Raw genomic sequence first — 24,445 nt, forward strand, 5'->3', positions numbered from 1 at the left:
TCTGTAAACAATGAGTAGATCTATATGACACATAAGCAAAAAAAAAAAACGAAAGAAAAAAGAAAAAAAAAAAAACAAAAAAAAAACAACAAATAGAAATAGGAATTTGCAAAAGTGTGCGCATTCTGAAATTACATCACTGTACCTATCAACAAAGAAAATAAGACAAAAAGGTTAAAAATAAGTTAACAGCGGCACTTCCTTCGTTCATTTCAACATATCTATGCTTATTGATTCCTTTATTTACATTGTAAATACGTTTTTTTCCAAGAAATTTTTATGCAGGCAATTGTAATTTTCCATAATTTTTTTTTTAATATTCTCTTCGAAGTTGTAAAATACACGAACGCTCCCTTGTCCAGGCGATTCACGCTTTACAGTATGGTATATCTGCAGTGTGTTCTATTTATAGAAAATGAGATAGGTAAGTAGGTCATGCTAAGAATAGAAATAGAAAACTTGACTTACAGAGTAACCTCCCTTATCAATAAATCGGATCAACATTTTTGACGAAATTGTAAATAAAAAAAATATGTTCTGCTCTACAAATAAGGAGAGGAAAGACAGATAGCATTGTTTTAAATCACATAATAAGTTGCATTACATACATTTTTTATGTTTTCTTTTTGCCATTTTTTGTTTATTCACTAAAATGTATTGTGCAATATCGTTGATCCTTTTACAAACTATTCACTGTGTTCAGTTTATCACTCCGAAACTATTCATTACCATCTTTACAGGGTCCGAAATAAAAGTGTATCCCATATACTCGACACCGCCTTCAGGGCGGCGTCGAATTAAGTGGACTGAAATGTATAACAATAAAAGCACCACCATAGATCGACTAAGATCGGGCGCAGTGGGCCAGTTATTACATTGCCTAACAACGAAACATGGGTTCGTTGGATCGATCCTCTGATATTCCAACTAAAATAATAATCGTTGGGATAAGAGTCCAGTGTATTAATGCTGTATACATGGAACACTAAAAAACAGGTTAGCTTATGAAACTTGACAGCCTTCTGTATATTGCACTATTTTCTCACTAAAAACTACTAACAGTCTTCTGGAGGGGTTGCCAATACGGATAAGCGGTATTGACTATAAACACACGCACACGCACGCACGTACGCACGCACACACGGACGCATACTCACGCACGCAAGGGCGATGTGTGATAAATTTTCCTTTGAAATTTTCATACACTATATCATAGTGAGACTGAAGCCCAGTGTAATTATGCAGGTGACATATCTGGGCTAATTTGCTTTCCCAGTGCCTCCAAGTTGGTGTCATGTTTAAGCTAAAGCTTCACGAGTTCTTTCAGTGCGGTGTTCGTGGCTATTCCTTTCTTTGACCCGGACATATTGCTAGCAATGCCGTAGCACTGACCTTACTACCTTAGCACTATTCAAGGCAATGTTAATTTTGATAACAGTATCGTCAATTACTGATCTTCAGGCAGTTGAATGACTCGTATTGCTAGAATTTCTTAGTGGCATATCTTTGCAGTTACTAAAGCCTGCACTGATGAATATGATGACATTTAAAAAATACTTTGTTGATTTAATACATGCGGTTTAAAAAGTTTAGCTGTAACACAGATAAAACAGAAATTATCTTTTAGCACTCACAGTTGGTTCGTTTTTCATTTGATAAATTAATAAACATCCAGTTAAACAATTTAAAATTTCATGCGTATATTGTTTTCTTACGAGAAAGCTTCTATGTGTTTTTCTTGCCTATTAAAGTCTGTGTGTCGTTACCAATCAAACCTATGCAAGTTTCAGATAAAATCCTCTGCATCTCCCATTGACAAGTTGTATGCTTTACTTCTTGGAAACGTTTCATGCTTTGATTGACGCATTGTAGATTTATTCCCTCGCACTTGTTCATTTTTAGCTCGACTATTTGAAGAATAGTCTAGCTATTCTACTCACTCTGGCGTCGGCGTCGGCGTCACACCTTGGTTAAGTTTTTGCATGCAAGTAAATACAGCTATCATTTAAAGACATAGAGCTTTGAAACTTATTTATTCTTTTTCTAGGTCAATTACCAACCTCACTGGGTCAAGTTCCATAACTCTGACATGTATTTTGAGCAAATTATGCCCCCTTTTGGACTTAGAAAATTCTGGTTAATGTTTTACATGCAAGTTACTATCTCCAAAACTAATGCAGATATTGAATTGAAACTTCACCTGTGTCTTCGGGGTTATAAAACTAGTTGATAGAATCAAGTCCCATAACTCTGACATGTATTTTAGCCAAATTATGCCCCCTTTTGGACTTAGAAAATTCTGGTTAAAGTTTTGCGTGCAAGTACATACAGCTATTACTAAAAGGCATATAGATTTGAAACTTATTTATTCTTTTTCTAGGCCAGTTACCAACCTCACTGGGTCAAGTTCCATAACTCTTAACATGTATTTTGAGCAAATTATGCCCCCTTTTGGACTTAGAAAATTCTGGTTAAAGTTTTACATGCAAGTTACTATCTCCAAAACTAATGCAGATATGGAATTGAAACTTAACATGTTTCTTTGGGGTTATAAAACTAGTTGATAGCATCAAGTCCCATAACTCTGATATGCATTTTGGTCAAATTATGTCCCGTTTCGGAACTTAAAACTCTTTTGATATTTAACATTTTGGGTAATAATTTCCTGCTTATGTGACAGTATTTCGAATAGTCGAGCTTGGCTGTCTTACGGACAGCTCTTGTTATATTTCCGAAGAATTGAAATGTCTTATTTAAATGTTGTGCAGATGTGGACAAGGCTTAGAGGGATGGTAACTATAAAATATCAGATCATAAAATAAATAAAATAAGTCATCGTGTAAGGCTGGGAAATATCGCTAAACGTAATAAAGTAAGCGGTATTTTATAGTTGCCATCCCTCTAAGCCTTGTCCACATGTGCATAAATACAGAAAAGTCGGATTTAGTGATGATCGCCCAAAAGAACATATTCCACTGCAGATTGATTTGGACTAGATACCGGTATGATTTCGTTTTACATTTGAATTTAGGCATAATTTCCTAGGGTCACTAACTTTGGGTACTTGAGGGTAAATGCAAAACAAATGCGACATTATAAACAGAACACAGATCGTTCTAATCTATGCGACGAGTGGATTTTTAACTCTATGCCTATATTACTATTAAGCTGCATATATGATTCAAAATTATTCAAAATTACAGAAAAAAACTGCTGGGGACAATTTTTCCCCTTGTCTGTCTCCGATTTATGAACTGAAGAACTATGAGAGTTACCCGTCATGCGAAACATAGGACATTATGCTTTGATACATATAATAGATAACTCGAAATAAAAGTCCCATTGATATATATGACTTTTGAGAAGTTTCTGCCAGAGTGCAATCTTTATCAAAGGCCTGGAGAAAATCAATGTAGGCACACTTCTTCTTTTTTAAGATGTCTAGTAACGAATGTAAGCTGAATATATGTTCCGTAAAAGAGAATCCTTTTAGAACACCTGCTTAATTTTCATTAAGTAAACGTGAAATTTCCAAATAATGTTTTACTTTTCAATCAGTGCAGAAGTGAATAATTTGCCTATGCAGCTCAAAATTGTTACTGAGGAATAATTTGCTGTGTTCTTTGAGTCACTTTTATTTTTAAATATTGGTAAAATCTTATCATCAAGCCAGTTATTTGGAATATAACTATTGTCGAGTACACTACTGAATAATTTAAAATATACTAGAATTAAGATAATATTTCTTTTACTCATTTAATATATAATCGGTCGGACTTGGCACTTTTGCATTTTTCAATTTTGAAGTAATCGGGGCGTTAAGATAAGTATTAGCATTTACCATGTATGCTTGGTCTTTTAAATTATTTTCATTTGATATGTCGTTACGCCCGTGTTGACATTTTTGAAATAATCAGACGACTCAACTATTGAATGCGATGCATCTTTTGGTTAAGGTCGTTTAAGAGTTTCCAATATTGCTTGGGACTTTATGTGCTAAATACTCTTAATGTTCTTAAATTTATGAATGTGAAAATTCAAAGTTTTCTTATATTGTTTGCTTGCATTCCTGGTTTTAATTTATCTGGGGAGGGTTGCATTTGGTATGATTTCTTTGCTTAACACAATGAGATCTGACACATAGTCTATTCAAAGAAGTATAAAATATTTTTATAGCTCTTTGGTCTATTGCCCTCACGTTTCTGGAATTTATATTTTAATGGAAGTGTCACATTTACTAAATTGTTAATTAATCTATAATATGCTCAATCGAACCCAGGAATGCGGGTGCGTGTTAATCTGTGTTTTGACAGAGTCTAAATGATTCAGATCAATATTTTTTTTAAAAAGGAAAAAATCTGCATAGTCATGTCTCCTTAAATCCTATAGACCAGCTTAAATTATTCATGTAAAGATCGAAAATTTATCATTTTCTTTCATAATTTATTTTGTTATCTTAATTGTTAAATGAACTATGAAAAAATAATCCCCAATATTAAACACATTGCAGTCCTTTCCGATCATATTTAGTCTTTTCCGCAGAAAGGAGTATGATACTAGTCAGTTTAACATGGTTAATTCCCCTTATGTAGTTTTCACCATTAAATTGGAAAAGTTATTAGCAACAGAAGTAAAAATAACTTACTTAAATACAGGTAAATACACTGATACATATACTGTAAACGGTCTACTGTTTAAAGAATTAGAAGGGTTACTGTACACGCCCTGGTTTCAAAGCTATATATCGAGTATTGCTCATCCATCTGGCACCCCTGGCAAAAGTCCCTCTCATACAAAGTCGAAAAAGTGCAAAGATCAGCTGCACGGTTTATCTTTAACGACTTTAATTATACAAGCAGTGTAACCCAGATGATTAACACCCTAAACTGGCAAACTTTAGAACAACGGCACATACAATCTTCTCTCGTCTATTTTTACAAAATCCGAAGGAATCATGTATGCGTCAACCATAACCATCTAACTCCGACCAGAAACCTGAACTACCTAATTCCACAGTTCCGTACTCAGTACCACATGAACTCCTTCTTCCCCGTACAATCAGACTATGGAATGGCCTTCCTCAATATGTACAGTCCAGCCCCAGCCTCAACATATTTGCTGAGCGCCTTCACTGTTTTTAACTTAGCACCTGTAGTAATTTTTATTCTTTGCACCTAATGAGTTTTCTCATTTTTAACACTGCCCAGACAAGAGCCTTCCAGTCATAATCCTTAATGATTGTTGGAAGAATCATGTAGATGTAGGTGTAGATATGTAAAATGTTCCTGGAGATCCTACATTGAACTTGCACAAGACGCTGACTCTAATATTTGCACATTCATCATGTCCTTGTCACCACTGTGTCAATGAGGCCTAAACAAATATTGAACCAATAGAAATGAATATCAAGCTTTGTAAAGGATACGCGTGTTTTTGATTCTAAATATTCTTTGAAAGAATGGTAGGAGCCGCCATGGACCACAGACACTTGGAGGTCAAGCCCCCTCCCCACCCCTGCCAGATATCAGCCAATATTTTTAGTCTTTTAAACACACTGAGCACATATCTCAAACATTGAATATGTTTTGTTACAAATTCAGCATGTTTTAAAAATTACCATTTACTATCAATGCAATAAAAACTAAAGATACATTGTAACTCACTCTGAGGGTTTCAATACAAATTGCTTGTCAAAGGAATACGAGAATCGATCCGAGCTTGGTAGGTGTTGCACAGTTAAATTTACCAACAGAGCCAGGACACAGATATCATCAGTGGTTTTAATGAAAACATTCACTTGCGACGTCATCTGTCGCGATAGGTGAGAGGTCTAAGGCGCTGGTTCATATCACTGTAGGTTTTTGTCAGGGCCGCGGGTTCGCTCCCCACTGTAGGCTATTTTTATTCAAATAATTTTTTTTTCATCTTGAGATTATATCATTAAAAAGAATATGAAAATATTACAAATATTACATTATAATAAAATTTTGAAACCTGACCCGTCTTGTCTGTGTGTTACACATACCTTATTCTTTTTATATTAAATATTACATTTGAAAAAAAAAATCCAGCAACAAAAAACAGATAGCCCATAGTGGGGAGCGAACTTGCGACCCTGACAAAAAAACACAGTTTTCTGGACCAGTGTCTTTGCCCTCTCGGCCACAGCGGCAGGTGACTTTCTAGGCGAGTATTTTTAGCTCGACTATTTGAAGATTAGTTTAGCTATTCTACTCACCCACGTCGGCGTCGGCGTCACACCTTGGTTAAGTTTTTGCATGCAAGTACATACAGCCATCAATTAAAGTCATATAGCTTTGAAACTTATTTTTTCTTTTTCTAAGTCAATTACCAACCTCTCTGGGTCAAGTCCCATAACTCTGGCATGTATTTTGAGCAAATTATGCCCCCTTTTGGACTTAGAAAATTTTGGTTAAAGTTTTACATGCAAGTTACTATCTCCAAAACTAATGCAGATATTGATTTGAAACTTCACTTGTGTCTTCGGGGTTATAAAACTAGTTGATAGCAGCAAGTCCCATAACTCTGACTTTCATTTTGGCCAAATTATGACCCCTTTTGGACTTAGAAAATTCTGGTTAAAGTTTTGCATGCAAGTACATACAGCTATTTCTAAAAGGCATATAGATTTGAAACTTACTTTTTCTTTTTCTAGATCAATTACCAACCTCACTGTATCACCGCCCCTCTTTATTACTATATTTTGTAATTGATTTGATTGGATTTTATTTCCTCTGGTGATGTATTTCCGACTAGCTTTTAGATGTTACATGGTATGGGTTCCTTTAAGGACGATGACAAATTTTTGTTTGCAGACTTTTAATATGTGTCATCATAATCATGTATCATAATAAGCATCATCAAATTGGCATCATAATGACATCATAGTTTCATCATCCTAAAAATAAAGTTATGACAATTTATAATAATGATTTAACAATTACATTGTATATCAAATATTCAACGCGAATGACAGATGACAGCTGTCAAAATTGTAAACAAGTAATTTACCGAAGGTAAAATCAATGATGCTTGACATCCAATAGATTACACAGGTAAATAAATAAATCGTTTACATAGCTTATCAAATTTCATACATACATAGAGAACAATATAAGATAAGGCATATTTACCTGGAAAATGTATAATTTCCAGTCCAAAAAATATATATATGCACAAGTATAAATGAGGTACCTATGTAAACAAAGCCATTTTGAAATTTTGACCAAGAAGTAACCAGTGCTGTGATTGGGTGTTATAGATCACGTGCAGATACTTATTAGATATAGAAAGTATAAAGTATGGAAGGCCGGGAATGTCAAATGTTACTATTATAGGAAAATCAAAAACAAACGAAGTATTTTCATGATTGTACTATATCATTTATTTGTGCTCTACGACATTCTCCCCCTGCTTGTAAAATGTCGTCCTCGACATTTATAAAGGTACATACTGTAATTAATTTTTCAAATTAATTTACAAAGCGAAAAAATCTTTTTCATTTTTCGCAACATTAAACATGATATAAAAACAAACGAAGTATTATAAAACAAGTATTAAACAATTGGCAGTCGAAGTGAATGTTGTGAATATTGACATGTGTTTATGTGTCAAATGGCTATGATTATGTAGTGATTGATTTCAGTAGTGATATATAATCACGCGGGATATCCTACATGTATTCCATATACATTTCACAAGAATTCGCAACAACTTTTCCATACATACATATTTCACACGAAAAGCATTCAGAACTATATTCCAATGATAAGTTCCAGGTAATCTTTGTATATACAATTCAGGTAAGTATTTCAAAAACACAGTTAACATAGGTAAGTATATTGTAGTCCAAGTATTTCGCACACTATATTACTCATTGGAAATAATACAGGTAAGTATTTCACTTGGCTATCTATATCTGATATATGTTGTTCTACACGAATAGTCTCAGCACAACTGGTAAGTAAACTTAGGTAAATATTAACTTAGAATAAGTTCAATGATTAGTTCATTTGGTTCCTCACGACTCCTCAGATGATTCTTCTGTTTCGCTCTGGTGAGTATCTAAACTCGGTTCATGTTCCATGCCGTCGTACTTTGATGATGTTCCACTCTCATACCCTTTATATTTCATTCCGAGTGGCAGAAGGTGATTCCTGTGTAAAACACGTGTTTTCTTAGCATTTCTGCAATCCTTTATGATTTCATATACAGGAAGGTCTTCGTTAGGCTGTGAGACCACAATATATGGAACGTCCTCCCATCTATCAGCTAATTTGTGTTTTCCTCGGAGTGTCACATTCCGAGCCAAAACAAGATCTCCAGGTATCAAATGACTAGCTTTTGCTTTTGTGTCATACAGTTGTTTGTTTTTGGCTGCTGTCGCTTTCGATGTTTCTTCTGCCTTTTTATAAGCTGCTGTTAGTTTCTCTTTTAATTTTCTTGTGTAATCATGCTTAATTTCTGTGTCTTGTGTTGGTAGTCCTAAGAGAGCATCAATTGCTAGTTTCGGGTGTCGTCCAAACATTAAGTAGTATGGCGAGTAACCAGTACTTGGGTGTATTGTAACATTGTATGCGTGAACTAATGGTGCTACGTGTGACTTCCAATCTGATTTCATGTTGTTCTCTAGAGTTCCGAGCATTTTCAAAAGTGTAGAATTAAAACGTTCGACTGGATTTCCCATAGGATGGTAAGGAGTTGTATGTGATTTATCGACACCAGCAAGTTGGCAAAGTTCTTTTATCAACGACGACTCAAAGTTTGCACCTTGGTCGCTATGGATCCTCATCGGAAAACCATAATGGACCACAAACTGTTCAAACAAGACACGAGCTGTTGTCTTCGCTGTCTGATTTTTGGTCGGGTATGCCTGTGCGTATCTGGTAAAGTGGTCAGTGGCAACAAGCATGTGTTCATGACCTCCTTTAGATTTCTCTAAACTTAGGAAATCGATGCAGAGAATTTCCATAGGAGCTGACGATTTGAAGTTGACTAATGGCGAAGTAGATGGTAATGTCTTCCGTTTAATGCAGCGATCGCACTGTCGGATTCGTGCTTCGATCCATGAATCCATCCAGGCCAGTAGAACCTCTGTTTGAATAGTGAAGTAGTTCTATCTCTCCCCTGGTGTCCTAGATCATCATGGAGAGCCAAGAAAATTTCCTCTCGAAGATGCGAGGGTAGAACTAACTGTATATAATCTTGTTCGTTCACATGCCCTTTATGGTAGAGAACTCCGTCCTTCAGTTCAAGACGATTCCATTCCCGTATATACTTTCTTACTGTTGGATCATCGGTGTTCACCTGCTGAGCTATTGGTTTTACACCATCCTTCAGGTAAGTAATTATACTTGAAATGGTGGCATCATCGGTTTGTGCCTTTCGCCACTGTTTTGTACTCAGTGACAGAGAGTCTACAATGGAATCTGGCAAAACATGTTCAGATGGTTCTACGGTTTTTAAGCTGTCTGGTGCCACTAGACTGTATGCAGCAGGAGATTGTGTGACATCAGTTGTCACAGACATTGCTAAAGCATTCATTACGTCGTGTGTAATTTTGGCATCTCCTTCACTATCATTTTGTTCATGTATTCTGGAAAGTCCATCGGCGTCTGCATTTTCTTTGCCGCTTCTGTATCTAATCTCGAAGTTGTAATTTGAAAGGGCTGCTATCCATCGTTGCCTTGTTGCATCTAACTTCGCAGATGTTTTTACGAATGTCAAAGGATTATTATCAGTTAGGACTTCAAATTTGTTGCCATATAAGTAATCATTGAATTTTTCAGTCACTGCCCATTTAAGTGCAAGGAATTCAAGTTTATGCGCTGGGTAGTTTCTTTCAGCTGCTTTAAGGCTACGACTAGCGTATGCAATGACTCTATCAATTCCACCTTGCCGCTGATAAAGTATGGCTCCCAGTCCGGTGGTTGATGCGTCAGTGTGGAGCATGAAAGGTAATTGATAATTGGCGTATGCAAGAACTGGTGGATGAGTTAGTTTGTCGATGATGTTATCAAATGCCTGTTGTTGATCTGGACCCCAAATGAATGGTGCTTTCTTCTTCGAGCTTTTCTGGCTTTTCTTGGTGGAATGACCAATTAGAAGATCATTCAAGGGTCTCACAATCGATGCATACCCCTTGATAAAGCGCCTGTAGTAACCTGTGAAGCCCAAGAATTGCCTTACTTGTTTAGTAGTCTTTGGTGTTGGCCACAATTTAACAGCGAGTATTTTCTCAGGGTCAGCTTGGATGCCTTCTTCGGAAACGACATGACCAAGGTAAGTGATTTTTGATTGTAGAAATTCACATTTAGATGGTTTCAATTTCAGACTGTGTTCACTTAGTTTTGAAAAGACGGCATCTAGTCGCTGGAGATGTTCTTCAAACGTTGCTGAGAATATGATGATGTCGTCGAGGTAGATAAGACAATCTCGAAGGTTCAGGTCTCCCATGCATCTTTCCATCAACCTTTGGAACGTGGCTGGTGCGTTCGTTAGACCAAAAGGCATCTTATTGCACTCATAAAAACCTAACGGTCCTGCTTGGAAAGCTGTGAACTTCTTGTGTTCTTCTTTTACAGGGACTTGCCAGTATCCTGATTTCAGATCTAATTTAGAAAAGTATTTGGATCCAGACAAAAGATGAAGTGTGTTCTCGATTCTAGGTATTCCATAGGCATCTCTAACCGTGCGATTATTTAATTTTCTAAAGTCTATACAGAATCTTATAGATCCGTCTTTCTTTCTTACTATAACAACATTTGAAGAGAAGGGACTGTTGGATTCCCTTATTGCACCACAGTCCATCATTTCTTTGAGATGCTCTTTAACTTCTTGAATAAGTCCAGGAGGAATATTTCTGTATGGTTCTTTGAATGGCGTATTGTCACTAAGGTATATTTCATGTTCAAGCAAATCTGTAGTTCCTAAATCAGTAGGTCCTTTAGAAAATATGTGCTCCCATTTAGTGAATACCTTGTTAACTTCATTCTTTTGATCTTCTGTTAGGTTTGTGTTGTTTATTTTGAATGTTGTTTCTGGCGTTTGTTCTGTTGGTTCATTGTCGTCTACATTCTGCTTGTTAATTGTCGCGTTTTTGTGTATCTGTCCTTCTTCCAATATTGGTGCTTGTCTTAACACTTTTACTTCTTGTAGTTGACATAAATTTGATTTTGGTGGTAAAGAAATCGCTTTTGCTGAAAGATTAAAAATTCTCACAGGAACTCTCGCCGAATTACCAGCCTTGTTAAGTGTAACAACCCTTGGACAGACATTAACTCGACTTGAACAATGCTGATCTTCACATGGTTCTGTAACTGCACTTTCAACTGAAGCAGATTTTCTAACAAAACCAGTTACTGTCCTTGTTTCAAAAGGTTTAAGGTTGATTCTCTGCGTTGACTTTACAATACCAACTGAATCGCTTGTAAGACTTTGGAAAGCTAGATTCCATTCCTCCGGTATGTTTTCATCTGACGATTCTGAATGACACAAACGAATAAAGTTGGTTCCAATGATTACCGGAATATTAGCATTGGTGTCCATGTTTGGCAATACCAAAATAGGTAAGTCGAAAAACTTTTGTTTTAGGAATGGCACTGAAATTCTAGCTTCGATGTAACCAAGGTATGGAACCTTTTGACCATTGGCAGCACTGATGTGTAAATCAAAATCATTCAAGGAATGTAAAGGTGGTTTCGGTTGTAAGTTATTGTAAAAATCTATGTTCACTGTTGTAACCATTGAACCAGTATCAATAATACATTTAGTTTTCTTGCCTTCTATTATAACGTCACCGGTATTGTTGCTTCCTACAATTCTGTTATAAAGGTTTTTAGGGCTTTCATTAAATACTTTGTCTCTCATCTGCCCCTTGACAGAGACATCTACCGGTTTAAATTCTTGGAGAAGTTTGCTTTGTTCGTCGTATCCGGTTTCTGTTGTTGTTGTTGTTTTAATGGTTGTTTGTTGTCTTGTTTTGGTGTACTGTTTCTGTCATTCTCCTCTTTTCTCATTTCTGTTCTATTCTCTGTCGTATCATTGTCTCTATCTTCTCTCTTCATATACCAATCTCTGTCTGTATCACGTTCTTCTCTGTCTTTAAATCTAGTATCTATTCGGTCACTGAATCTTCTTTCTCTGTCGAACCCATATCGTTCTTCTCTTCGATGATTTCCATCTGTGAAGTCTCTTCTTCCATACCGTTCACTTGTGTCTCTAAATCTATCACTTTTGTCGCTAACTTTCCTTTCTCTGTCATAAAACCTCCTTCCGTATCTATCAGTTCCTTCTCTGTTTCTATCATATCTGTCAAATCTATTTGGGTAGTCTTTTTCATGTCCTCGATTTCTATACTCATAATCCTTATATCTGTCTGTGTAATTTCTTCTATTCCGTCGATCATACCTATCATATCTATCTCTTTCTCGACCTCTATCATCATATCTACTCATCCTAGGTTGTCTATCTAAATATCTATCTTCTTCTCTTTTAGGTCTATCAGTGCCTTCTTTATCTTTTTCTTGAAGCCTAAGAAGTTGTTCTTCTAAACTTTTCATTCGTTCCAAAATCATCTTCATTACTGTAGATTGGTCATCTTCTTCTAAATGCTGATTTACTGTGACTTTATCTGTGGATTCTATTTCTGTTTCTCTTGCTGTTGACATTTCATTTTCCTCTATTCTGACTTTCCTTCTTAACTCTTCAAATGACTTTGCGGTTTCAAAGCACAATCTTGTCGCATTTTTCAAGTCATCGCTGTATAAATGCCTCCAGAATCTCACTTTCAACATTTCATCTTTCTGGTCTTCTTTAACATGACCCTTTACTATCGCTCTTTGTAAAATTCCTTCTAATCTTAATGCCCATTCTGAAATGGTTTCACTTCGTTTCTGTCGTGACATATAAAACTCTGACAAGACTGATTCTCCTGATCTGACGTTACCAAAAATACTATCTAGCTTATCTATGATTTCTCTTGTTGTAGCATCTGAACTCATTGTCAATAGTATTTTCCGTGTTTGTCCACAAAGTGAATTTCTAACTGCCTGTCTCAATATATGTTCTTCATATAACCCTGACTTAAGAATAATCTCTACTTCGATTTTCCATTCCTCGAAGGTTGTTTCTGTTAAGGATGGAATGTTAGGTTTGTGTAATTTTCCTTTCCAACTTTCTGATTTATAATTTTTAGCTGATTTTCTTTCTCTTACTTCGTCATCACTATTACTTTTTTCATCACTTTCTTCATCTGATAATAAAGCCGTTTCTTTCGCTTTAATTCTCCTCTTTAACTTTCTTTCTTCTTCCTTTAGTTTTCTTATTTGTTCTTCTTTCACTTGTTTTATTTCTCTTTGTCTTTTAATTTCTTTCTTACGTTGATTTCTTTTTTCTATTTCCTCAGCCTGTCTCTTTTTCAGTAATCTATTCTTTTCTATAACATCATTCACTTTCTTTTCTCTTATTTTTAACTGTTTAATTTTCTCTATTAGTTTACGTTCTTCGTCCCTACGTTCATTGTCATTTTCACATTTATCACTTTTGATATTTCTATTCTTCCTCTTTTCTTCAGATCCATTTCTATTTGGTCTATTTCTCGTAGTATCACTGCTAATCCTTTCCTCACTCTGTATTTGTTTTATGTCTGTTTCCAACTGAATGTTTTCATTTTCATACTTTCGCCATTTTTCATCTAACCATTTCATTTCTTCCTCTAATTGTTTATCGTCATCAGCATTGTCTTCTATTTCCGTACTGCTATCTTCAGTATTTCTAATATAATCTGCATCGCCTGTTTGATCAACAGTTTTATAGTCATCGTCTGACTCTTCAGTATCAACACTATCATCGTAATTATATACCTCTTTCATCCTCCCACTTTGTAAACTTTCTGTATTTCTATAAACACTATGTCTTTCTGGAATTATTTCTATGTCTTCAGTACTATCACTATCTGATTTTTCACTTTCGTTATATAAGTCTTCGTTATGCACATATTCTCTGTGACTTTCTATTTTATTTTCTGTGTATCTTTCACTATACTTCTCTTCATCTTTATATGCACCTGTTGTATCCGTTTTATTATCACTTTCATTACTTTTCCCCTTTATATCTTCATCACTAACGTTTTCTTTATGTACCATTGCATGTACAACGTGCTCATTATATTTTTCACCCGTATCACTGTAGTCATCATCATACACCATACTTTCATTTACTGATACATCTTTCATTTCTTTTTCTAACTTTTCTCTTTCCTTTCTATTCTTATCCATATCTAACATTAGCTGACGTTTCTCCTTATATTTACGCCTTTTCTCTAACAACTTTTCTCTCTGCTTTTGTAATTCTACCATTTTACTTTCTCTTTCATCCATTAAACGTTTATGTTCGTCTTCCTTTTTCTGACGTCTTTTATCTTTCTCCATTTGTACTCTATCTTCTTCCTTTCGCCTTTCTCTGTCGATCCTTCTTAATTCTCTTTCAGGCAAATTCGATGCCATTATTGACTATGTGTAATGTTTTCACTGTCTCTAACTTCACTTTCAATTTCAAAGTCTCTTCACATTTGCTCGATATTTCGTGGCCGTTCTTTCCTACTTTATTTCAATTAGATAATAATCAAATTCTCAATGTGTATATCCTATCAATTCCTCCACTCCGGTCAATATAAAACAATGATTATGTCTTTTAATTAATCCGTGTGCGGTGCGTGTCTCTTTTTGTACGCCGTACTTTTACAACTTTGCAGAATTTATATATATTTTCAGTATTTATGTATATTTGCAGTCTTTTATTTACACTGAAATTTTCACTACTTTCGTTTTATTTCAATATACTGATGTTTCTTCTTGTGTTCCGTAGTTTTTGTACAAGTATTTTCTTGTTTCATTCAATATACTAATTCAAATTTTCAATAATTTCAGTCTTTCCCTGTATTGTTTTCATATTTCAGTTCACATATACTACTTCTATGCATACGAACTATTTCTTACAATATGTATTCACTATTTACATGTACGTGTTTTCAATGTGTTCAAGATTTCATTTAATTCACTTTCATGATTTTTTTTTCTGTGTTGTGAAATATTGTATGTGTATGTGATGTCTGTAAAGTATTACGGAAAATGTATGTGTTTCGCGCGACCCGTTAAAACGACACGATATCAAGTAAATTTTGCAATAGTTATATTGCAACTATTTACTTTGATCACAAAAAACACGCGAAAAAAATCTTAATTTACCTTGCAAGGATTTATTTTTCACTGATAGAAAAACTTTTTCTTTCCGATTTGGAAAAAAAATTTTGCTCCGTCCGCGACTCGATCCGTGATCTTTGAGATCTGATTGCGCCAATCACTACCACTGGGCTACAGGGACGACTGACTAGGACAGTATATCTTATCGGGTCATTACTAATCCGAGAAGTATCGGAAATTAAAGCGGGGTATTTCAACAATATCAATCGTGTTAGCTCCAGAAACTAAGTCCTGTTTTCAATGAAAAAAATCAATATGGCCTGGCAATAATGTAAGGATTCACTTCAACGTAGATTTACAGAAAGAAAATAGTAGGGGGATTTGCATGCAATTAGTCTGTGTTAATATGTGATGGTCACTTCTTCAACACAATATGTATGCAAAATATTCAGCTTCTTTATGAAAAGTATGGCTTACTCAAAAATCAGAAATTAACTGATACAAAAATAATTTACCGCACAACAAAAATAATACATATAAAGAAAATTCAACTCACATATTCATCGTCACACAATCCAAAATTATTCCAAATAATAATAATTAAACACTGCGTTATCAAAACGCCACAAAAGTACAACACTTCCTTTCTCTGAAACACAGAATGTCACTGTTCCTAAATCCTCAGAATTCCTCCTAATACTCCAGTCTTTTCCATCGTGGTAGGCCTAAGATCCTGAATGTAGATTCCTGCCGGCATCCGTATAAAAGTTTCCATTTATTTGTTAGTCCAACAGTCTCAAAATGCTCTTGTACAATTTAATGGAATATGAAATTCCATATAGTCATCTCAGTTATGTGCACTATTATGTACAGTCTGCTGAAAATGTTGGGCGCCATTATCACCGCCCCTCTTTATTACTATATTTTGTAATTGATTTGATTGGATTTTATTTCCTCTGGTGATGTATTTCCGACTAGCTTTTAGATGTTACATGGTATGGGTTCCTTTAAGGACGATGACAAATTTTTGTTTGCAGACTTTTAATATGTGTCATCATAATCATGTATCATAATAAGCATCATCAAATTGGCATCATAATGACATCATAGTTTCATCATCCTAAAAATAAAGTTATGACAATTTATAATAATGATTTAACAATTACATTGTATATCAAATATTCAACGCGAATGACAGATGACAGCTGTCAAAATTGTAAACAAGTAATTTACCGAAGGTAAAATCAATGATGCTTGACATCCAATAGATTACACAGGTAAATAAATAAATCGTTTACATAGCTTATCAAATTTCATACATACATAGAGAACAATATAAGATAAGGCATATTTACCTGGAAAATGTATAATTTCCAGTCCAAAAAATATATATATGCACAAGTATAAATGAGGTACCTATGTAAACAAAGCCATTTTGAAATTTTGACCAAGAAGTAACCAGTGCTGTGATTGGGTGTTATAGATCACGTGCAGATACTTATTAGATATAGAAAGTATAAAGTATGGAAGGCCGGGAATGTCAAATGTTACTATTATAGGAAAATCAAAAACAAACGAAGTATTTTCATGATTGTACTATATCATTTATTTGTGCTCTACGACAACTGGGTCAAGACCCATAACTCTGACATGTTTTTTGAGCAAATTATGCCCCCTTTTAGACTTAGAAAATTTTGGTTAAAGTTTTACATGCAAGTTATTATCTCCAAAACTAATGCAGATATTGATTTGAAACTTCACATGTGTCTTCGGGGTTATAAAACTAGTTGATAGCAGCAAGTCCCATAACTCTGACCTTCATTTTGGCCAAATTATGCCCCCTTTTGGACTTAGCAAATTTTGGTTAAAGTTTTGCGTGCAAGTACATACAGCTATTTCTAAAAGGCATATAGATTTGAAACTTATTTTTTCTTTTTCTAGATCATCAATTACTAACCTCACTGGATCAAGTCCCATAACTCTGGCATGTATTTGGGCAAATTATGCCCCCTTTTGGACTTTGAAAATTCTGATTAAAGTTTTACATGCAAGTTTCTATCTCCAAAACTAATGCAGATATTGAATTGAAACTTCACATGTGCCTTCGGGGTTATAAAACTAGATGATAGCAGCAAGTCCCATAACTGATATATGCATTTTGGTCAAATTATTCCCCCTTTTGAACTTAAAACTCTTTTGATATTTAACCTTTTTTGGTAATATTTTCCTGCTTCTGGGACAGTATTTCGAATAGTCGAGCTTGGCTGTCTTACGGACAGCTCTTGTTATTATGACCACTGACGATATTGTTGTCCCGGCTCTGTTGGTAAATTTCAGTGCGCAACATCAAGCTCGGATCTATTCTCATATTCCTTGGACAAGCAATTTTTGGGAAACGCTCTGAGTAAGTTGTCTTATGTTTTTTCTGAGCATCGATAGTATATGGGAGTTTTTTAAACATATTGAAATTGTAACAGAAGTTATTGTATGATCGAGACATGTACTCAGTTTGTTTTAAAAGGTGAAAATATATTGGCTGAAGGTTGGCATGGGCAGATTGGGAGGGGGAGGGGTGATGACCCCCAAGTGTCTGTGCCGTGGACGAGTGGTTAAGGTCGCTGACCTCGAATCACTTGCCCCTCACTGACATTGGTTCAAACCTCACTCAGGGTGTTGAGTTTTTTATGTGAGGAAACTATCCAGCCCGTGATGAAATGATGCACAGACACCTGGGGTCTTCCTCCACCATCAAAGCTGAAAAGTCAACATATAGCTCTATATGACCTATAACTTTGTCAGTGTGAGGTTATTTACTATCAATGTCTACACCAGGAGAAACAATCCCCATAACTCTGATTTGAATTTTGACAGAATTATGCCCCTTTTTAATTTAGAATTGTTTGTTTAAAGTGTTTGATAAAGTCAAATATGTCTGTTACTATCAAATCTTTTGACTTGACACTTAAAATACTTATTTACTATCGAAGTCTACACCAGGAGAAACAATCCCCATAACTCTGATTTGAATTTTGACAGAGTTATTCCCCTTTTTATCTTAGATTTGTTTTGGTTAAAGTTTATGAAGTTTTTATTGGCAAAACTCTAACTTAATCCAGTGTCAAGCACTGAGAAAAGTCGAGTGTGCTGTCTTACAGACAGCTCTTGTTCTTGTAATGTTTGATGGGAATTAGGCAGAAATTTTTTACCGAAATCAAGCAGAAATTTTCTTTGGAAGTCAGGCAGAAATGTTTGATGGAAATCAAACAAATTTGGCTCTTGGCAATAATAAGGCAAAGAAGACACTAAAACAATTTTTGAAATAAAATAAAGGAAATGAATATTTGAATGATATGAGCCTTCTGTTTATTTTTCTCACAAATAAGTGCTCTTGTTTACATTTCCCTTATTTTTAATGATGTTTTTATTAATTGTTTTCAGACTTCAGTATATAAATTTAAACACTCTCTTTTACAGATATATCTGATATAAGAAGGCAAGGTCTGCAAGCAGAATTAACAAATAATGGACATAGTCATACCTGACATGCTTCCTGCAAAGACTGATACACAACCAAGAACACACTATGAATTTATTGCACAACCTTTGCAGTTTGGTACTCCTACTAACGTATTTAATAACAGTATAGAAAGAGAAAATGATGGCACTGTAGAGAAAGAGATTCCAAGTACATATATAAATGTTGACAGAGGTCTTGATGCACAAGCGGAACTCAGTTTCGACATTACTGAGGAGATAGTCGAGACTGAAGACATTCTCATCGATAAAATATCTTACACAGAAACAGAACAAAGTTCAGATCCCTTGTCGCTTTGTTCCATTCTAGATGAGATTCCAGATGGAAGTGATTATGTAGACAATGACAATGTACAGCTGTATTTGGAATGTTCTGATGACAATGAAAACAGCAGTCATGAATATTTCAGCAAGTTTAAGCCCAGTCGTTCAAACGCAGAGGCAACATCACAAATCAAAATGGACACACAATTTAAAATTTCGTTCCCATCTGTTCCTGAAAGAGCACTTAAATGCTCTTTATGCAATTTATTATTTCTGTCGAAGGATTTTCTAAGAGAGCATACAATTATAAATCATAGCAAACAGTTTTATTTCTGTAATCTGTGTCCATATTTTACAAAGAGCATGAAGTTCTATAACACGCATATACAGACTAGGCATAAACAGTGTTTCTCCCCAGTTCAAGGTCAGTCTGAGTGTCTGAAGTTAACTGTAGCTGCAGCACAAGTTACTGACAAAAATAGTGTGGCGGAAACACGATATATAGAAAGTGAACCCGAGAGTGTAAATACAGATGAATTGAATATATCTGATGAGAGAAGTAGTTATATAAGCATTGATGAAACTCGGAAAGATGATGAAATTGTTAAAGTTTATGAGACTCAGAAAGGTCCATCTTTGAGAAAAGTAGAACAGAACGTGAAGTGTGAATTGTGTGAGTTCAAAACAAAATCTAAACGATTGTTAAATTATCATATGCAAGCAATGCATAACAAAGATCGCGTTGTCTTCCATTGTTCTAATTGTGAGTATACTTGTTTACAGAGACGATCGTTTCAGTCTCATTTAAAGAGACATACAGGCGTTTTTGAGTTCCAGTGTAAGACTTGTGATAAGAAGTTTGTTTCTAAACATCTTCTCACTAAACATGTGAGAAATCACAGAAATGAATCCATTAAATGGAAAACAAACAGTAGCACATTCCGGGATAATGATGTCAATCAGCCAGTAGAAAGAACTGAGGCAAACCAGGTCTTTGTAAGGAATAATTCTACACAGACAAAATTAGCAAGGACTGGTTTTATTCAAGCGACAAACAGTGACTATAGCAAAAGCATCGAGCCAAAACTACATTTGAGCTCATTGAAATGTAATACAAAGAAATTTAAATGTACATTTAATGGCTGCAGTAAGATTTTTAGGGACAGTTTCAATCTGAGAAAACATTTAGCAGTTCATTCAAAATCCAGATCTTAGCTGTCTGTCAGTTGTGATTATTGCTCATTTACATACATGTACTCAGATGAGTACACTTAAAAATAATATGTATTAAAGTTTACCACATAATACTGGCAGCCCGTCCGCTTAGCTTGGTAGGGAGAGTGCAGATCTAAGGATCGCAGGGTCACGAGTTTGATCCTGGCGAGTGGCGTAGAGCATATGTTCTCCCTGACGATTTGATGAAAGACATTGTGTCTGAAATCATTCTTCCTCCACCTCTTAATCAAGTGGGGAAGTCGCAGTTACTTGTGAAGAACAGGTACAGAATCTAGGAACACAGTTTCGCCATATGACCTATAATTAGTTCGGTGTGACGTTAAACCCAACAAAATAAATAAATAGGTTAACTGATTACTGTTACATAACTGTTGGACTTTGACATGCAGGAATCATTGTTTTTTAACTCGCCTGAACATGTAGTGCTCCTGGTGAGTTAATTTTCACTGTCTGTCTGTCGTCCACAATTTCTTTAAAGACCAGTTCCTCCTACATCACCAAGCCAGTTTCAACCAAACTTAAAAGGAATGCTCTTTCAGATTCCTTTAAATCTAGGAACAAACGACCTCTATATAAGATTTATCCACGAATACAAAATTCCAGGCCACGAATGTCACATTTTTTCAAAACGCAGAACTAAAGAGTGTCATTACATATACAATATTGCAATGATTACATGATAAAAAATATGTCACTTGCAATCATATTTCATTGTTTTATCAACCGTTGCTACATATTGACTCACCCTTCCATGAAGAAAAGCTATAGGTGGAGATAAACGTGTTTTTCAAAAGAAGTCTCTAGTAAATGTTAATTTCGGCTCCACAGGAGTTTGATGGTTCTAAAATCTCACTGACAGACAATTTCACAAGATGGGGGTGGTAGTTACCAGAAATTAATCAATATCGATTAAACCGCTGGTCTAAGGCCTGTGTCAGTGGTTAAAAGTGCATACTGAAATTGCTTTATCTCTTCTTAACACATCGGATGCCACATTTTTTTCGGACCCGCACGGTTACCTCGGAAGAGGGAGCATAAGACTTTAAATCGAGGGGTCTCTTTCGTTCCCCGTGAGTGGCTTGTGTTCTCAACGATGATTTGGAAATAAGCGTGTCTGAAATTATTCATATTTTACCTAAATCACGCTGCACAGATGTCGGTAATTTGCGGATAACAAGCAAGTACATGTACTGGTGCAGAGTACTAGTACATTGATGGCGTTAAGGTTAAAGCAGCATACGTCCAGATTTGGCTAAAAATAATCTTTCTTTCAAATTGAAGTTTTGGTCATATTATGAACATTAGAATATGAATTTTTGTTTCTAAAATATTTTAAAAATTCGAAATCAAGAAAAAAACCCGCGGCAATAAACACATTTTTCCGCCGTCGTAACCAATAGCGCTATAGCTAAGTAGTGAATAATGGCTTCAAAATATAGATATTTATAATCGAGACAGTTTACCTGGAGTAAAAGCGTGACAAACGTTTTTCGATTTCCATCGTAAAAAGTAGTAAAAACAACAAATTCTCATGTGTTTCCGTAAAAGTTTGTCAGTAATTAAGTTTTAAAGCCTTCTTAAGAAATATAGCATTTACTTAAAGATATCTAAAAATATTTTTGTTGTTGTCGAACGATCTGGAGGCATGCCGCTTTAACTGGCATTACATAAATAAATCAAAGCCCTGAAAAGACTGATATCCAGTGCTTATTGAGTGATATTTCAACCGATATACCTGAAGAATTAATATTTCATCTTGCATAGACTGGTCATGATTTGAACGCTAGACAATGTTACATGCCTAATATCTAAGCTCTGTGCATTCTAGCAATGAAGTATAAAATACAGTTGCCGATATCATTTATTTTATAGCTCTGTGATTCTAGTGCGCAGTGATTCCAACTATTTCATTAATATAAAGTTCATAGTTATTCTAGAATCCGTTGATACTTGTTTTTGCTGTTTAAAACAGTAGTCTGCAATTACTCACACAATTCCAAGATTATAAAAAATAAATATGGGACTATTTTTAACACGTCCAGAATATTTGTGTGATGTGGTCACATAGAAATAGAACGACGCGGGGTTGAAACTTGGTAGTTGATTTAGAGCTATAGCCAGTTGTTAAGGCACTGGCTAAAAAGCACCATTAAGGCCACACCAAATTGATTAGTTGTTCATCGGATTTTTTTCTGAAAAAATTGAGGCGGCGAGCGAAAAAACAATTTAAATATTTGTTTAGGTTTTTGAGAAAATCAGGAGCGAGCGAAGAAATATATTTATCTTCATTTGGCTCTCCGCTGACTAATAAAAACCTTAAAATAGAATGCATAGCCCTTTTAAATTAAAAAGTAAGTCCCCAGGGATTGAGAAAATCTGACCTGCAGACGCACAACAAAGCGAACTCGTGAAAAAAATGTATTAACAGTGTCATACAGTACAATAATGCATGCTTTTGAAAATGCTGTTAGAAAATATGTAATAAACAACAATGCATAACCTTACACCATACTTTATATCACATACATATGTGACTTGAATATTTACTGCTATGAAAATGTAGCATTTTTAGCTGACTTTACAAAGTTTTTGATAATCAAATATTAAGTTTTATATAATGACCAATAGCTCTGTACTTTCAAAGCTTCTGACTATCATGCCCCTTTTACTGGCAAAACTCTAATTCAGAAAAGTCGAGCATGATGTCTTCTTGTAGCCTACAGCTCTTTTTCTAACTTTAAACTTTCATAACATATTAAATTTGTTGAAACAAAGTCTCAAATAAAGTCTGAAATGGAGATTACCGTGCATTAGCATTAACATTAGTCAACTAAATGATTGGAAAATTTGAAAATCGTAACGGTTCTGAAAACAACTCGTAATGTAAATTCTTTACCCCACCAACTTTCGTATGCAAATCATTTGCCAAATGCTGATCCACACCCTGGTACCGGCGCTCCCAAGTACAGGTGGCACTCACACATACAGCGCTCGATAAGCGATTTTGGAGGAGCGGTGGTGTAAGTATTTCTTATTGTATCTCCGGTAATTCAAAAATTTTTGTAAAATGAAAGATATCTGCGCCCTGGTGAATAATTGATGACTATGTTCTGTGAGTGTCACAACATTTCATCTTGAAATAAACAAACTACGGCGAGTTAAACGTGAACGTTTGACTCAAAAATGTCAAATGTCAAAAAAACACGTAAAATACTCAGTAAATACACCAAATGTATTCATTTTTGATACAGTATCGTATAGTCATATCTTCCTACAATAACCAGTTCCAATTCCAAGACTTAATTTGTTATATTTAAAGAATGACTCGTGTTTAAAGATGGTATGGGGTTTCAAAACGGCACTCGCATGGCACAGGTGTGTATTTTTTTGACGCTCACCAAGTACAGCTAGAGAAGGTCTTCAGAAATGTGGAGAAATCGTCAGCTCTAAGGCAACTACAACAGAAAAGAGATGAATCGGACTGGTTAGTTATGTGTGGTAGAGATAACACCACCAAGAAGAGTCTGATGTTGGATTAAACAGTAGTTAATGGAACTAGTCATCACGTCTCATGTCTGCTATTAAATCGGAATGACTCACATCAATTCATGAGAGAGCCAAACAAGAACTCATTAATTGATAAATTCCTTGAATTAATAAGATATTAAAATATGAGCGTCTTTTGAACCTAACAGACATTTTAAAAAAAATTCTTTAATGGCTGATATATGCCATTCCGTCTTTCCGCTAATTTTGGGCGCCCTCACTAATTATCATGTTTTCAATCCACGCTCCCGCCCTTTCTTATTCCCAGTATTTTCTCTATGGAGAATCGCAGACTAAAAGTTTAGATTTAATATGTAAATCGTTGGGGGGAGTCGAGCGAAAACTGGCTGATCAGCGGGCTCCGAGCAAGGAGTTGAGGTTTGAAAGGCATAACATTGGTGGGCACCCGGGCACCCAGCCGCTTTACATCTTGAATCTCACTCAACGCCAGCACCCCCCCCATCCCCCCATAATCGTGTTTTCCCTTGGCACACGTTATCGAATTTTTGCTCGCTAAACACTCCACGTTTAACTTTTCTTAATTCTCGTGTTTTCTCTCGACGGGGTCGCGTGGCGAACTGATGAAATGGTATAAATCAGCCACCGTAAAAATCTTCCATTTCTCTGTTATGAGTGTTTACTGA

The 24,445-nt window shown here is 35.3% G+C and overlaps 2 protein-coding genes across 2 annotated transcripts; one reads left to right on the plus strand and one right to left on the minus strand.

Moving 5' to 3' along the window:
* The first annotated feature begins 10 nt into the window (after window positions 1-10).
* Window positions 11-20,956, plus strand: LOC123549308 (zinc finger Y-chromosomal protein 1-like). The gene is made up of 2 exons (XM_045337284.2): window positions 11-996; window positions 18,696-20,956. The coding sequence occupies exon 2, from the start codon at window positions 18,744-18,746 to the stop codon at window positions 20,232-20,234; it is 1,491 nt and encodes a 496-aa protein (XP_045193219.2). The 5' UTR covers window positions 11-996; window positions 18,696-18,743; the 3' UTR covers window positions 20,235-20,956.
* On the minus strand, window positions 11,910-16,811 carry LOC128557656 (myb-like protein X). The gene is made up of 2 exons (XM_053545499.1): window positions 16,577-16,811; window positions 11,910-16,341 (listed from the first exon to the last, which is right to left on the minus strand). The coding sequence occupies exon 2, from the start codon at window positions 14,523-14,525 to the stop codon at window positions 11,910-11,912; it is 2,616 nt and encodes an 871-aa protein (XP_053401474.1). The 5' UTR covers window positions 14,526-16,341; window positions 16,577-16,811.
* Window positions 20,957-24,445: the final 3,489 nt, after the last annotated feature.

The sequence above is a fragment of the Mercenaria mercenaria genome, chromosome 6, assembly GCF_021730395.1.
Source record: "Mercenaria mercenaria strain notata chromosome 6, MADL_Memer_1, whole genome shotgun sequence".
NCBI classification, from domain to species: Eukaryota; Metazoa; Mollusca; class Bivalvia; order Venerida; family Veneridae; genus Mercenaria; species Mercenaria mercenaria.